The sequence below is a fragment of the Hipposideros armiger genome, unplaced genomic scaffold, assembly GCF_001890085.2.
Source record: "Hipposideros armiger isolate ML-2016 unplaced genomic scaffold, ASM189008v1 scaffold_15, whole genome shotgun sequence".
NCBI lineage: Eukaryota > Metazoa > Chordata > Mammalia > Chiroptera > Hipposideridae > Hipposideros > Hipposideros armiger.
This window is the reverse complement of record NW_017731365.1, coordinates 6019287-6032309: the sequence shown is the minus strand read 5'-3', so window position 1 is coordinate 6032309 and position 13023 is coordinate 6019287. Positions and strand designations below refer to the sequence as shown.

General features: G+C 38.8%; 1 protein-coding gene across 1 annotated transcript in view; it reads left to right on the top strand.

The window, feature by feature from the left end:
- Positions 1–13023, top strand: part of USP54 (ubiquitin specific peptidase 54) — a 147361-nt gene that overhangs the window by 66396 nt on the left and 67942 nt on the right. Inside the window, exon 3 of the mRNA XM_019624685.1 lies at positions 1076–1168. Within this exon, the coding sequence (XP_019480230.1) occupies positions 1076–1168 (93 nt within the window). The remainder of the gene's footprint in view (positions 1–1075; positions 1169–13023) is intronic.

The following is a 13023-nucleotide window of genomic DNA, read 5'->3' as shown; positions in this document are numbered from 1 at the left end:
CAGTGTTACTGGCCCTCATATGTGGGATCCGAACCGGGGCCCTCTGGCGTCCCAAGCCAGTTCTTAACCATCGCGCCACTCGGCCGGCCCTGTAGTGCCTTTTCATATGTGGTACCATTTAAATGTTTTCTAGGCAAGAGGAGCGTCCTGAGGCATGATGCTATATATATATATAGATATAGATATAGATATAGATATAGATATAGATAGATAGATATCTATCTATCTATCTATCTATATATATATATATATCACCATTTCTTTTTTAACTAAAGTCCATAGTTTATTCAGGTCTACTTAGTTTTTACCTAGTGTCTTTCTATTCCAGGACCCCATTTAAGTTACTACATTTACATTTACTTGTCATGTTTCCTTAGGTTCCTCTTGGCTTTGACAGTTTCTCAAACTTTCCTTGTTTTCGATGATCTTGACAATTTTGAGGAGTACTAGTCAAGAATTTTGTAGGATGTCCCAGTATTGGAACTTGTCTGATGTTTTTCTCATGATTAGACTGGGGTTATGGGTTTTTGAGGGGAAGACCATAAAATTAAGGTGCCATTTTCATCACATCATATCAAGGGTATGTACTATGGGCATGACTTATCATTGTTGATAGCACCTTTATTTTAATTTGTTGACTTAAGGAGGTCACAACGCTCTCCAAAAATTGAGAAATCTAATAAGGACGAAATTCCACACTACGATTCAAGCTTCTAAATAAGTTTTAAAATATTCTTGCTTTTCTTGTGTGGATCATTAAAATAAACCCTTATTCTGCAGCTATGAACCCACACATTTCCTCTTCAGGGTCACAGTTGATGTGTGTTATATACCATATTTTCTCTGTATGACCTTCCTTCATGTTCAAATTAATGTCTTTTTCAGAGTATGTTCATCTATCCCTCTTGTTAGTTACCTACTCACCTTTTTTTACATTTAACATACTAGAATGAGCCTTTCTCTTGGGACTAAAGATGTCTTCTGTAACCCATTACCTATGTTTTGTTGAACTCTTGAATTTAATATCAAATGGGGGCTTTTTATGGAGTAATGAAGTATTTTCCTTTCTTGCCAGGTTTTGTGGCACTTGGACATCTTCCGCCGTAGCTTCAGGCAGCTCACAACTCACAAATGTATGGGAGATTCCTGCATCTTTTGTGCTCTCAAGGTAAGCACTTCAACCTGGTTTCTTTTCACTGCTATTAGGTTGCCATATGATCAATACTGAGGAGGTTTTGATTAATCAAGGTGATGCTAAAGAACTTGTTAATGAATTAATCTGCCGGTGGTTTAGTGCAATGAATGAATATGATTAGTTTTTCTTGCTTCTAAGAATTACTCCTTGGCTTGAGTAGTCAGTCGTCTTTCTGAACCTTTTTGCCCAAATGTGCTTGTTAATTAGACTTTGAGTATTTACCTGAAAAGCTAATTCTAAATTTTCATTTTGAAAGCATAAACAACCCAAGTGTTCTGAATGGAATTAACTATTGCCTGTTAAAGCTAAATTTAGCTATAAATTCTTCTTCTTAAGAAAAGCCAGTATTAAAATTTTCCCATTTTCCCATTTCCTAATGTTTCGCGTTACCACATTTAATAGATTCTTTATACCAGTTCCCTGCCCCATCGTCTGACTCCAAGTTTTTCATTTCTGAATAAATGAAACTGAGGGTTCATTTAGAAACAAAGAAAATAGCCTAAAATGAAAGAAAGTCCTGACTCAGAGATTTTAGGTATGCTGCTAAAGAGGAAGAACTAGGATGTATAGAGAGCTCACTCTCCATTACTTTATCTCTTTTCCAACATGTAGCTTCTCTGTGTTTTCTTGGTCCAGATATACAGTGGATTATTTGTGGTTGGATGGTTGGCTTGAGTTCTGCGTAAGCTTCCAGAGTCATTTTTCAGTCTCATGAAGTCTGAATTCTTGTTTTGTCACATGGGTGCTTGAGTGTGATGATGATATGTTTAGTTGCTTTTACATCTTATAGAATACAAATTGAGACCAAAAAATACGGGAGAATTTTCCAGTAATATTGGTTATTTGCAACAACTGACTCAAAACCAGTTTTGGTTTTTTTTTTAAAGATTTTTATTGGGGAGTTGGGGGAGGGGAAAGCGCTGGGGAATTGGGGGAAGGGGAACAGACAAGTTGCTGTCCTTTTGTTCTTCAGTCTAGTTGTGGAGGATGTTGCTTCACTGGTCCAAAGTTGGCACCGTCATTGTGCTCTTCCCGGGCGAGGCAGATCAGTTGCTGGCTTCTGGACGGCCGCTCATGGCGGCTGCTGGCCGCTTATGCTGGCTGCTGGCTACACACGGTAGCCCATGGTAATCCACTGCCACAGGGGCCGCAGCCTACGCCGTTGCTGCGGACTCATGGCAGCCCAGCTCCAGGTTGAGCTGTTGTTCAGCATCTTAGCTGTAGAGGGCAGTGTCACTGGCCCTAATATGTGGGATCCGAACCAGGGCCCTCTGGCGTCCCAAACCAGTTCTTAACCATCATGCCACTCGGCCGGCCCCAAAACTAGTTTTTGACCATCATGAATTTTAAGTTTTTTTAAAATAATTTTTTATTTTTTAATTACAGTTGACATACAATATTATATTAGTTTCAAGTGTACAACATAGTGATTAGACATTTATATAACTTAGGAAATGATCACCCCAATAAACCTAGTACCCGTCTGACATCATACATAGTTATTACAATATTATTGACCATATTCTTTATGCTGTACTTTCATTCCCCATGACAATTTTGGTTTTTGTTTTGTTTTGATATTTATAACCATATATTTTTAAATTTTGTGTTTTGCCTCCTATATACATTAAAAAAAGATTTTTATTAAAATATAGCTAACACACAACATTATAGTAGTTTCAGGTGTACAAAATATTCAATATTTATATACCTAAAGAAGTGATCACCATGATAAGTACAGCAACCCTCTGACACTTTACCACACCAACACAATATTATTGACTATATTCCCTATGCTGTACATTAATTACATCCCTGCTACTTATTTTATTTTATACCTAGAAATTTGAACCTCTTATTCCCCTGCACCTTCCCCCCCCCCTTTAAAAATGTTTCAATTACAGTTGACATTCAGTATTATTTTATATCAATTTCAGGTGTACAGCATAGTGGTTAGACATTTATATAATTTAAGAGGTGATCCACCTGACTAGTCTAGTACCCACCTGGCACTATACGTAGTTATTACCATATTATTGACTGACTATATATTGCCTATGTTTTACTTTACATCCCCGTGACTACTTTGTAACAACCAATTTGTACTTCTTAATTCCTCCCTCTTTTACATCCTCCCTCCCCCGAATCTGGCAACCATCAAAATATTCTCTGTATGTATGAGTTTATTTCTGTTTTGTTTGTTTATTTTGTTCTTTAAATTCCACATATAAGCGAAATCACATTGCATCTGTCTATCTCTGTCTGACATACTCCACTCAGCACAATACCCTCCAGGTCCACCAATGCCATTGCAAATGACAAGAATCCATTCCCTTCCTTGGCCGAACAATATTCCATTGTATATATGTACCACCTCCTGTTTATCCACTTATCCATCGATGGACACCCAGGTTGCCTCATATCTTGGCCATTGTTAACAATGGTGCAACGAACACATGGATGCACGTGTCCCCTTGAAGTAGTGTTTTGGGTTTCTTCGGATAAATACCCAGAAGTGGGACTATTGGGTCCTTTGTCTCTTGTTATAGCATTTGTTTTAAAGTCTAAATGTTGTCTGGTATTGCTACCGCAGCTTTTTTTTTTTTCCCCTTTCCATTTTCATGAAATATCTTTTTTCATTACTTTCAGTCTGTGTGTGTCTTTCGATCTGAAATGAGTCTCATGTAGGCAGCATATGTAACGGTTTTATTTTCTTATCCATTCTGCCACCCTATCTTTTGATTGAAGCATTATTCTATTTACATTGAAAGTAATTGTTGATAGATATGTAGTTATTGCCATGTTATTATTCATATTTTTTATTTTTTGTTTTTTATCTTAAAGAAGTCACTCTAAGATTTCTTGTAGCTCTGGTTTGGTGATGATGAACTCTTTTAGCTTTTTCTTGTCTGGGGAGCTCTTTATCGGTCTTTCAATTCTGATAGCTTTGCTTGGTAGAGTAATCTTGGTTGTAGATCCGTGCTTTTTATCACTTTGAATATTTCATGCCAGTCCCTCCTAGCCTACAAAATTTCTGTTGAGAAATTCGCTGACAATCTTATGGGAGCTCCCTTGTAGGTAACCAACTGCTTTTTTTTGCTGCTTTTAAGATTCTCTTTTTGTGTTTAACCTGTGACATTTTAATTTTGATGTGTCTTGGTGTGGGCCTCTTTGGTTGCATCTTGTGTGGGACTGTCTGCGCTTTCTGGGCATCCATATCTATTTCCTTCACCAGGTTAGGGAAGTTTTCCAATATTCTTTCTTCAAATGGGTTTTCAATTCCTTGCTCTCCCTCTTCTCCTTCTGGTACAACCCCTATGATGCGAATGTTGGTATTCTTGTTGTCCCAGAGGCCCCTCAAGCTGTCCCAGTTTTTTTGGATTCTTTTTTCTTTTTGCTGTTCTGTTTGGGTGTTTTTTGCTACCTTATCTTTAAAACTGCTGATTTAGTCCTCTGCTTTACCTTATCTACTGTTGATTCCTTCTAATGTGTTCTTCATTTCAGTTAATATAGTCTTTATTTCGGACTTTTTTTTTTAATGTTTAATCACCTTTTTTTTTTTTAAAGATTTATTTGGGAATTGGGGGGAAGGAATAGCATTGGGGAATCAGGGAAGGGAAACAGACAAGTTGCTGTCCTTTGGTTCTTCAGTCTGGTTGTGGAGGACGTCGCTTCACTGGCCCATGTTGGTATTATCATTGTGCTCTTCCTGGGTGAGGCAGTCGCTCGCTGGCCATTGGACGGCTGGTCACGGTGGCTCACAGCAGCTCACGAAAGCACATGCCAGCTGCCGGCCAGCCCCTACTGCAGCCTACGCCGTTGCTGGCAACTCATGGCAGCCCAGCTCCAGGTCGAGCTGTTGTTCACCATCTTAGCTGTAGAGGGCACAGCATCACTGGCCTTCATGTGGGATTTGAACCGGGGCCCTGCTGCTCAGAGCTGGCGTCCCAAGCCAACTCCTAACCAATGCACCACTCGGCTGGCCCTAATCTTCATTTTTATGTTTCCTATCTCTTTGAAGTTCTCCCTGAGGTCACTGAGCATCCTTATAACCAGTGTTTTGAACTCTGTGTCTGGTAGATTGCTTGACTCCGTTTTATTTTGTTCTTTTTCTGGAGCTTTGTTTTGTTCTTTTATTTGGGTCATGTTTCTTTGTCTCCTCATTTTGACTGCCTCTCTGTGTTTGTTTCTATGTATTAGGTAGGGCTGCTAAGTCTCCCAGTCTTAGTAAAGTGGCCTTATGTGGTAGATGTCCTGTGGGGCCCAGTGACACAGTCTCCCTGATCACCTGAGCTGGGTGCTCCAGATGTGTCCCTTATGAGGATTGTGTGTGCCTTCCTGTTGTAGTTGAGCCTTGGTTGCTGTTTGCACGTCATAGGAAGGATTGACCCTCGGGCTGATTGGTTGTGAGGTCTGTCCATGACGGTAGTGGAGAAACTGTTGTGCAGAAGCTGACCATAGCTGATGCCTGCCCAGTCTGCCCTTTGGATGTGTTGGCTGCAGCTGGGTGGTGCTCTGGCTTTGTCCGAAGCTGGCTACTGGGCATGCCAGCCCTGGAACCTCCTGGGAGGGGCTGCGCCACATGCCAAGTTCAGCCACAGTCTTTGCCTTTGCTCGGAGCCACCTGGGATGCACCACAAAGCAATCTGTGGATGGTAGCTACCGGCGCTGGGCTTTAGAGGTGCCTGGGAGAGGCCAAGTAGGGAACCGAGGCCAGCTGCCACTGGTGCCAGGCTTGGGGCTTCTCAGTACAAGGTACAGGATACTCTGAGGCCAAATTCTGCTTGTTTGGGTTTTGTGAACCTTTAAAAGATTTTAGGAAAGTCCGTGGCATGAGCCAAGACAGGCCGTTTATTTGGAAAAGCTACTTGAAGTGGTTTGGGTGGGAGGTTTCTCAGGGAATCACCAGGGTAAGGCAAAGAGCATTAGCCAGGTTGATCAAGACTCAGATATGGCCGCTGCCTGCCTCTGCATGCCCCAGAGGGGGCAGGACTCAACAAAGGAACATTGAGTTCTGCCAGCATTTCCATCTGGAAGAAAGCTGCCCCCTAGCCCTCGCTCTGAAGCCAGACAATTCAGTTCCTCCCCCTGTGTTCCTAGTGCCATTGTAGCTGCCACCCATGTGCTGAGCTCAGAGCGAGTGAGTAAGTCCATGCATGGGCCCTTTAAAGGGAACACTTGAGACCCTAGCAGCCCTCTGTCTCACGCAGCCACAATCTCCTCTGGTTTTCACAGCCAGAAGTTATGAGGGCTTCTCTCCCCAGCACTGAAACCCTGGGTTGGGGAGCCCAGGGTGAGACGGGGTCCCTTTGTTCCTCCAGTGGGGACCTCTGCAGCTGAGATAGCCCTCCCAGTTTTTAACCAACACAGATAGGTGTGGGACCAGCTTGCCCCACAAGTCTTGAGATGGCTTCTTCTCTATGACCTTAGTTATAGAATTTCAGTTCAGCTAGAGTTCAGGTGAATCTCAATGTTGTTTTGTAGTTTAGTTGTGATTTTGATGTGGTCATGAGAGGAGGCAAGCACAACGTTTACCTACTTCACTATTTTGATTGGAAATCCTTAAATATCTAATTTTAGATAAACAAGAAGTATAGTAGTCATTTGGTCAGCAAGTCAAAGGGAAGACTCATTCATGGCATTAAAACCAAAAAATGAAGGCAACAGAATTATTAGAGAGATTTGAATCCTGGAGAACTGGCTGTCACAGTTTTGTTATGTTTCATTTTCCAGAGGAACAAAATGTTACTCTAATATAAATCAAAATGATTATGTAAGCCAGAAAGTTGAAGAAAACTTACCACCAGACTTTATGGGGACACCTTCTGACACATCCAAGTACAGAAAGGAAGTTGTGTCTCAACCTATAGGAACTGAAGATATATCTTGGTACTCTTTCCAAAAATTAATTGCTTATGATAGTTAGGTAAATGGGTTTAAGGGTTCAAAGACTGTATTTTGGGTCTTCATTACTCTGAAGCTGTGTTGGAATTCTGCCACTTTTCTCATCATGTAACTGCCTGATCTATCCATTACATTTCTTTTCTTTTACTGCCTCTTTTAGTATATTGGGAGTATATTAAAATTTTTATTCCCCCCCCCCAAAGTGCTTTTCAATTTCTCAGTGCTATATAAATATTAAATAATTAGGATCTAGTTTACACATAGCTCATGTTTTAGATGGCATTGTTTGCATTCTGTTAATTATTGTGCACTTAATTTTAAATAGAATTTATAATGCAGGTGGATTAATTTCATGGTGTGGATGAGCTGAACTTGTTTCTAATAACAGAGAAATTTTAATTGTTAGACTAACCATAGGTTCTAGGAGATATTCTTTTATCCAGTCTCGAGGGCTTCATTTTCTGAGAGAAGAGAAAGGATGATGAGTGCGTATGGAGGAGAAAACCTGGACGGATCATCACCTGGCCGGTCTCTTTTGTTCCCTACTTTAAAAATATTTTTATGGAACACGAAAATAATATAAGTCATCATTGAATTAGGTTCTATAAGTATAATAAGACAAGCAAAACAAAGGAAAGATAAATATTAGAAGGTTGTCATTATTTGCAGATGATAGGATTGGCTTTTTAAAAAAATCCCAAAGAATATACTGATAAATCAATAGAATGAATAAGAGAATTTAGCAGTTTGTTGCTTATAAGTTCAAGGTATAACATTCAAATGCATTTCTATATACTGGCAACAAATAGAAATAAGTTTAAAAAGAGCATTTATAATAACAACAAAGTATGTAAAGTAAATATGAGTAGATCTAACAAAAAAGATGTGACATTTATGTAAAATCCCAGCAGAGATCCAGTTTAATGAGTAATCATAAAGAATATCCTTGTAACATCTCTTTAGGTCAAAATAGAATATTGCCAGTACCATAGATAGTCTTCTTCTGGTCTTTGTCAATCACATCTCCGTCTTCCTCCCAGGAATAACCACTTTTCTGATGTTTGTGGTAATCATTTCCTTGTTTTATCTAATAATTGTACTACCTTTGTATCATTCTTAAACCATCTAATCTAAAACTTATTTCTTTTTGAATATTTATTTTAAATAGAATCATTCTGTTTAAATTTGTATGTGTATGTGTCATTTAGCTCAGCAATATGTTTATATAAGGTCATGATGTTGTGTGCAAGCTGAGTTTGTTCATTTTCATTCTTACATGGTATTTCATTGTGTAAAGTAAACCACTATTTGTTTATCCATTCTACTGCTGGTAGTCATTTGGATTATTTCCAGTATTTTTTTTTTTATGAACAATATTGCTAAGAACATTCTCGTACACATCTGCATGTGTGTACACATTTCTTTTGCATACATGCCCAGGAATGGAATTACTAGATCATAGGTTATGTATATCTTTGACTTTTTTAGATAATACCAACTGTTTTTCAATATTTTCACGTGATTTGCAGTATAGTGGTACTAATGTACACTCTGACCAGCGAGTTTTTCCTGGAAATTGAGAAAATTCGATTCAGAAATTCATATGACAAACAGTGAAGAATAGATAGGACACTCATGGAGAATTATAACAAAATGAATGACTTGCCTTTTGTGTCAGTCAGAGTAGGCTAAGCTATATTGTGGTAACAAACTAAATGTCACTGATAAGTATACAGAAGATTTATTTCTCATTCATAGTACTCGTCCACTGCAGGTTAGTAAGAAATCTCTACAAATTATAGTTAGTTCCTCAGGAACTCAGGTGCCAAAGCTACAACCAACATGAATACTACTAGTCACTAAGCCAAAGGGAAAAGAGCTCTGGAGGGTTTTGCACAGCCTGTTAAATGCTCAGCACTCATTGACCAGAGCTCACAACTAACTGACCAGAGCTAACCATATGGCTGTAATGAAGCCAGGAAGTGTGATCCTGTCATATCCTTGGGAGAAGGAAGAACCAGAAATATTTGACAAACATTACTAATGACTACCATCCTTTATCAGATATCAAGATTTATAAACCTATAGTCATTAAAACAACACGGTGTCAGCATAGTATGACTAATAAACCAATGAAACAAAATCAAGAGTTCAGAAACAGACATACGGAAACTTGCTCCTTGCCCTGTGAATCAAAGGGGAAAGGGGACTTTTCAGTAAACGGTGTTTAGATAATTAGTTATCCATATAGGGAAAAAGGAAATTAGATCTCTACTTCATATTATACCAAAATTAAGAATTTCAGGTCAATTAAGGACTAAAATGGGGAACACAAAATTTTTTAAGTTTTAGAGGAAAATGTGAGAGAATTACATGACCTCAGGGAGAGAGAGGATTTTAAAAAATAGGTGTTAGAACACACAGACCCAGAGAAAAGCCCCGAGACTGAAAATCTATCTCCATAAGTAGAGGGCAGGGGAAGACGGAAGAAAGAGGCTGACTACTCCAGTTTGGTAATTAATAACAATTTAAGGGAGACTTACATATGAGGCATGTATCCCCATACAGCTTGACAGGAGCCCAATAATTATATAGGGTAAGGATGGGGGGAATAATCATAGGTACTAGTATGTGAATGCTACCAGGTATGGGGAAATGATTTTACATGCTTGACCAGGTCAGGACAACAACCTGTTCCAGGAACCACACACAGCAGGAGGCAGGGGAGGAGTACTGATTTATGTCAGAATGAACATCAATTATGATCAGTCTCTAAGGGCGGTTTGCAGAAAGCAACCTCTATTGCGGCCCAGGTCCAGTTTGTGGGAGAGAAAGTGGTCACGTCATGGAACAGTTTCTCTTTCACAATAAGACATAAAAAATATAACGTCAAAAAAATTGATACGTTTTACTACAAAAAATTCAAGAACTTCTGTTCATTAGATGATTCCATAAAGAGAGTAAAGACACAAGGCTACATGCTGGGAGAAAATATCTGCAATATATATAACCAACAGAGGATTGGTATCCAGCATAGAACTTCAGAGAATTCCTATAAAAAATAAGTAAAAGATAAACGTGTGAACAGAAAAATGGGCAAAAGACATAAACAGGCATTTCTCAGAATAGGAAACCCAAATGACCTTTAAGCATATGAAAGATGCTTACCCTCTTTAGTAATCTAAGAAATGTAAATTAAACCATACTCTTCAGATTAGTAGAAATTCAAAAATCAGATAAAACTGTTACCTAAACGGTAGAATAATGAGAATTTACATACATTGCTGGTTGGAATATAAATTGATACCATTTCTTAGGAAAACAGTTTGTCATTACATTTCTCCAGTACAACTGAACTAGCATATACCCTACGACTCAGTAGTTCCGCTATGATTGTAGATAAGTGCTGTGGGAAATTCCTTGTACATATGAAACACACATATCAAAAGATACATTTGAGAATGTTCAAAGTGATAGTTTATGTGATTACAGAAAAATGGAAACAACCCACCCCAACTATAATAGAATGGATTAAAAAATTATGGTTTGTTCTCAATAAAATATAATATAGTAGTGAAAATGTATATATCAACTTGGATTAATCACAAAAACATTACATTGAATGAAAAAAAGCAAGTCCCAGAAGACGACATAAACTATGATACTATTTATATACAAATCAAAAACAGGCAAAACTACACATATTATTCAGAGATATATACATGTGATAAAACTGTAGAGAAAAGGGTTATATTTTCACAAAATTCATGATAGTGGTTACCTCTGGAAGGTGGAGGAGGAAGGATCAACTGGGGAGTCAAACTCATTGTGAATTTTTCCAATTCTTAAATTGGGTGTTGGGCACATGGACGTTTATTTATTATTCTTTGGATATATATAAAATATTTGTTCTTTATTTGGATGATGATTTTTATTATAAATATAAAGTACTGCAGTCATTCTGGAAAGCACACTAATGTGTAGAGAGAAAAACTGAAAATTGCCTCAATTCTGCCGCAGAGGTTGTCATTTCTCTTTATGCTTCCTCTCTGGTCTATGATATTTCTAATAATAAGTCTTTTTGCCCACTGTTTTAGTAAAAAGAATATTGTCTATTGCCAGTAGAACGCTTCTCTATCTCTAGTATCTCTTACTTCATTGGTATTCTTAGTATTCAACCTAAGAATACTCTGTAGTGCTATTTTGATGTTATTCCCTTCTTAAAACCTTTAAGTGGCTCATTTAAAAGTGCATGATTACAGACATTTGAAAAACTAATTTCATACTTCTTTTTTCGCTATGTTTCCTTCCCCAGGCACTCTCCATTTCGGCTATGATAGCCACTTACTGTGGCTACCTCTTAGGCATTACAGATGTCATTCACTTTGCCTGGATCCCTTGGTACCCCAAACAATAGGATAACAACAAACAAAACAATAACACATCCCTTTTAAACCAAATCACATCCACCTTTTAGAACTCCATTTCAGAAATTTATCTTCTTCATGAAGTTTTAAAAGTATGATCTCTGTCTAGATCCATGATTGTTTGACTCTACAGTGTTTTAGTAACCTGGCTGAATGAGTTTGGGGAAGATGGCTCAGCTTTTCAGCTTTTCTTTCCTCTCGGTGTTCCTCACCATGTAATAACACTTAACTTTCCTGGGTTCATATATTCTTTCAGTAGTTCTTGGATTTTAGTTATGGAGTTTGGGGTATTTGCTTTTTTTTTTTTTTTCCTTTTTGCCTTTTGTGCTCTCTTACTCTTGTCTTATTTAATAGGGATTTTTCATATTGGGATTTTTGGCCTCACATGTTTTTTTAGTAGGTCTGCTGATCTAGGCCTTCATGCCTCATTTAGTAAGGGAAGGATGGGATATGTATGGGGGATGGATGAGGGAGCTGACGATGGGGAAGATCTGCTGAAGGAGCGAAAGCCTGGGATTCCGTCAGCAGAGGAGTTCCCTGGTATCCTGTGGTTAGGTTACATGTCAATTTTGGGGTATCACAATATGGGTATAATTCTCTACATTTTTTCTCAGTGGGTGTAATTCTGTATATATTTTTGCTCTGCCTCCTATTTAAAAATTAGAGGATGTTTGATGAGGCCAGTAAGAATTCCTTTTTGCTGGTACTTCGTGATCTGTTGGCATTCTTTAATGCTGTTTGTTATGCAAATTTCATATTTCATCGCTTTTTTTTTCAAAACAGGAAACTCCCAAATTCCTGAATTTGAGGTACTCTATTAAAAACTTGCAAATTCTCTAGTCTAAAGTCTTTATGTTGGAGCATAATTGTTTAGCTCTAGAACCCATTATTATTATTATTTTTTAAAAGATTTTATTGGGGAGTTGGGGGGAGGGTAACAGCATTGGAGAATCGGGGAAGGGGAACAGACAAGTTGCTGTCCTTTTGTTCTTCAGTCTAGTTGTGGAGGACGTTGCTTCACTGGCCCATGTTGGTATGATCATTGTGCTCTTCCCGGGTGAGACAATCGGCCGCCGGTGGTTGGTCAGCCACTCACAGCAGCTCCCGGTAGCTCACACTGGCTACCAGCCACTCACGTAGCTCACGGCAGCCCACTGCAGCCCTGCTGCAGCCTACGCGGTTGCCAGCGACTCACAGCAGCCCAGCTCCAGGTCGAGCTGTTGTTCATCATCTTTGCTGTAAAGGGCGAGCGTCACTGGCCCTCAATGTGGGAACCGAACCGCAGCCCTGCTGCTCAGAGCTGGTGCTCCCAAGCGAGCTCTTAACCAGCTGAGCTACTTAGCCGGCCCTAGAACCCACTATTAAGGACAAAAAGAAACACAAACATGTTCCTAGATGAATCAAAAGCTATACAGCTTTCCCTAATTTGATGTTTGGATTAAAGATTTGCCTTTTCAAGTCTGACTGAAGATATGTATCCCTGCTTTTTCTCCAGTT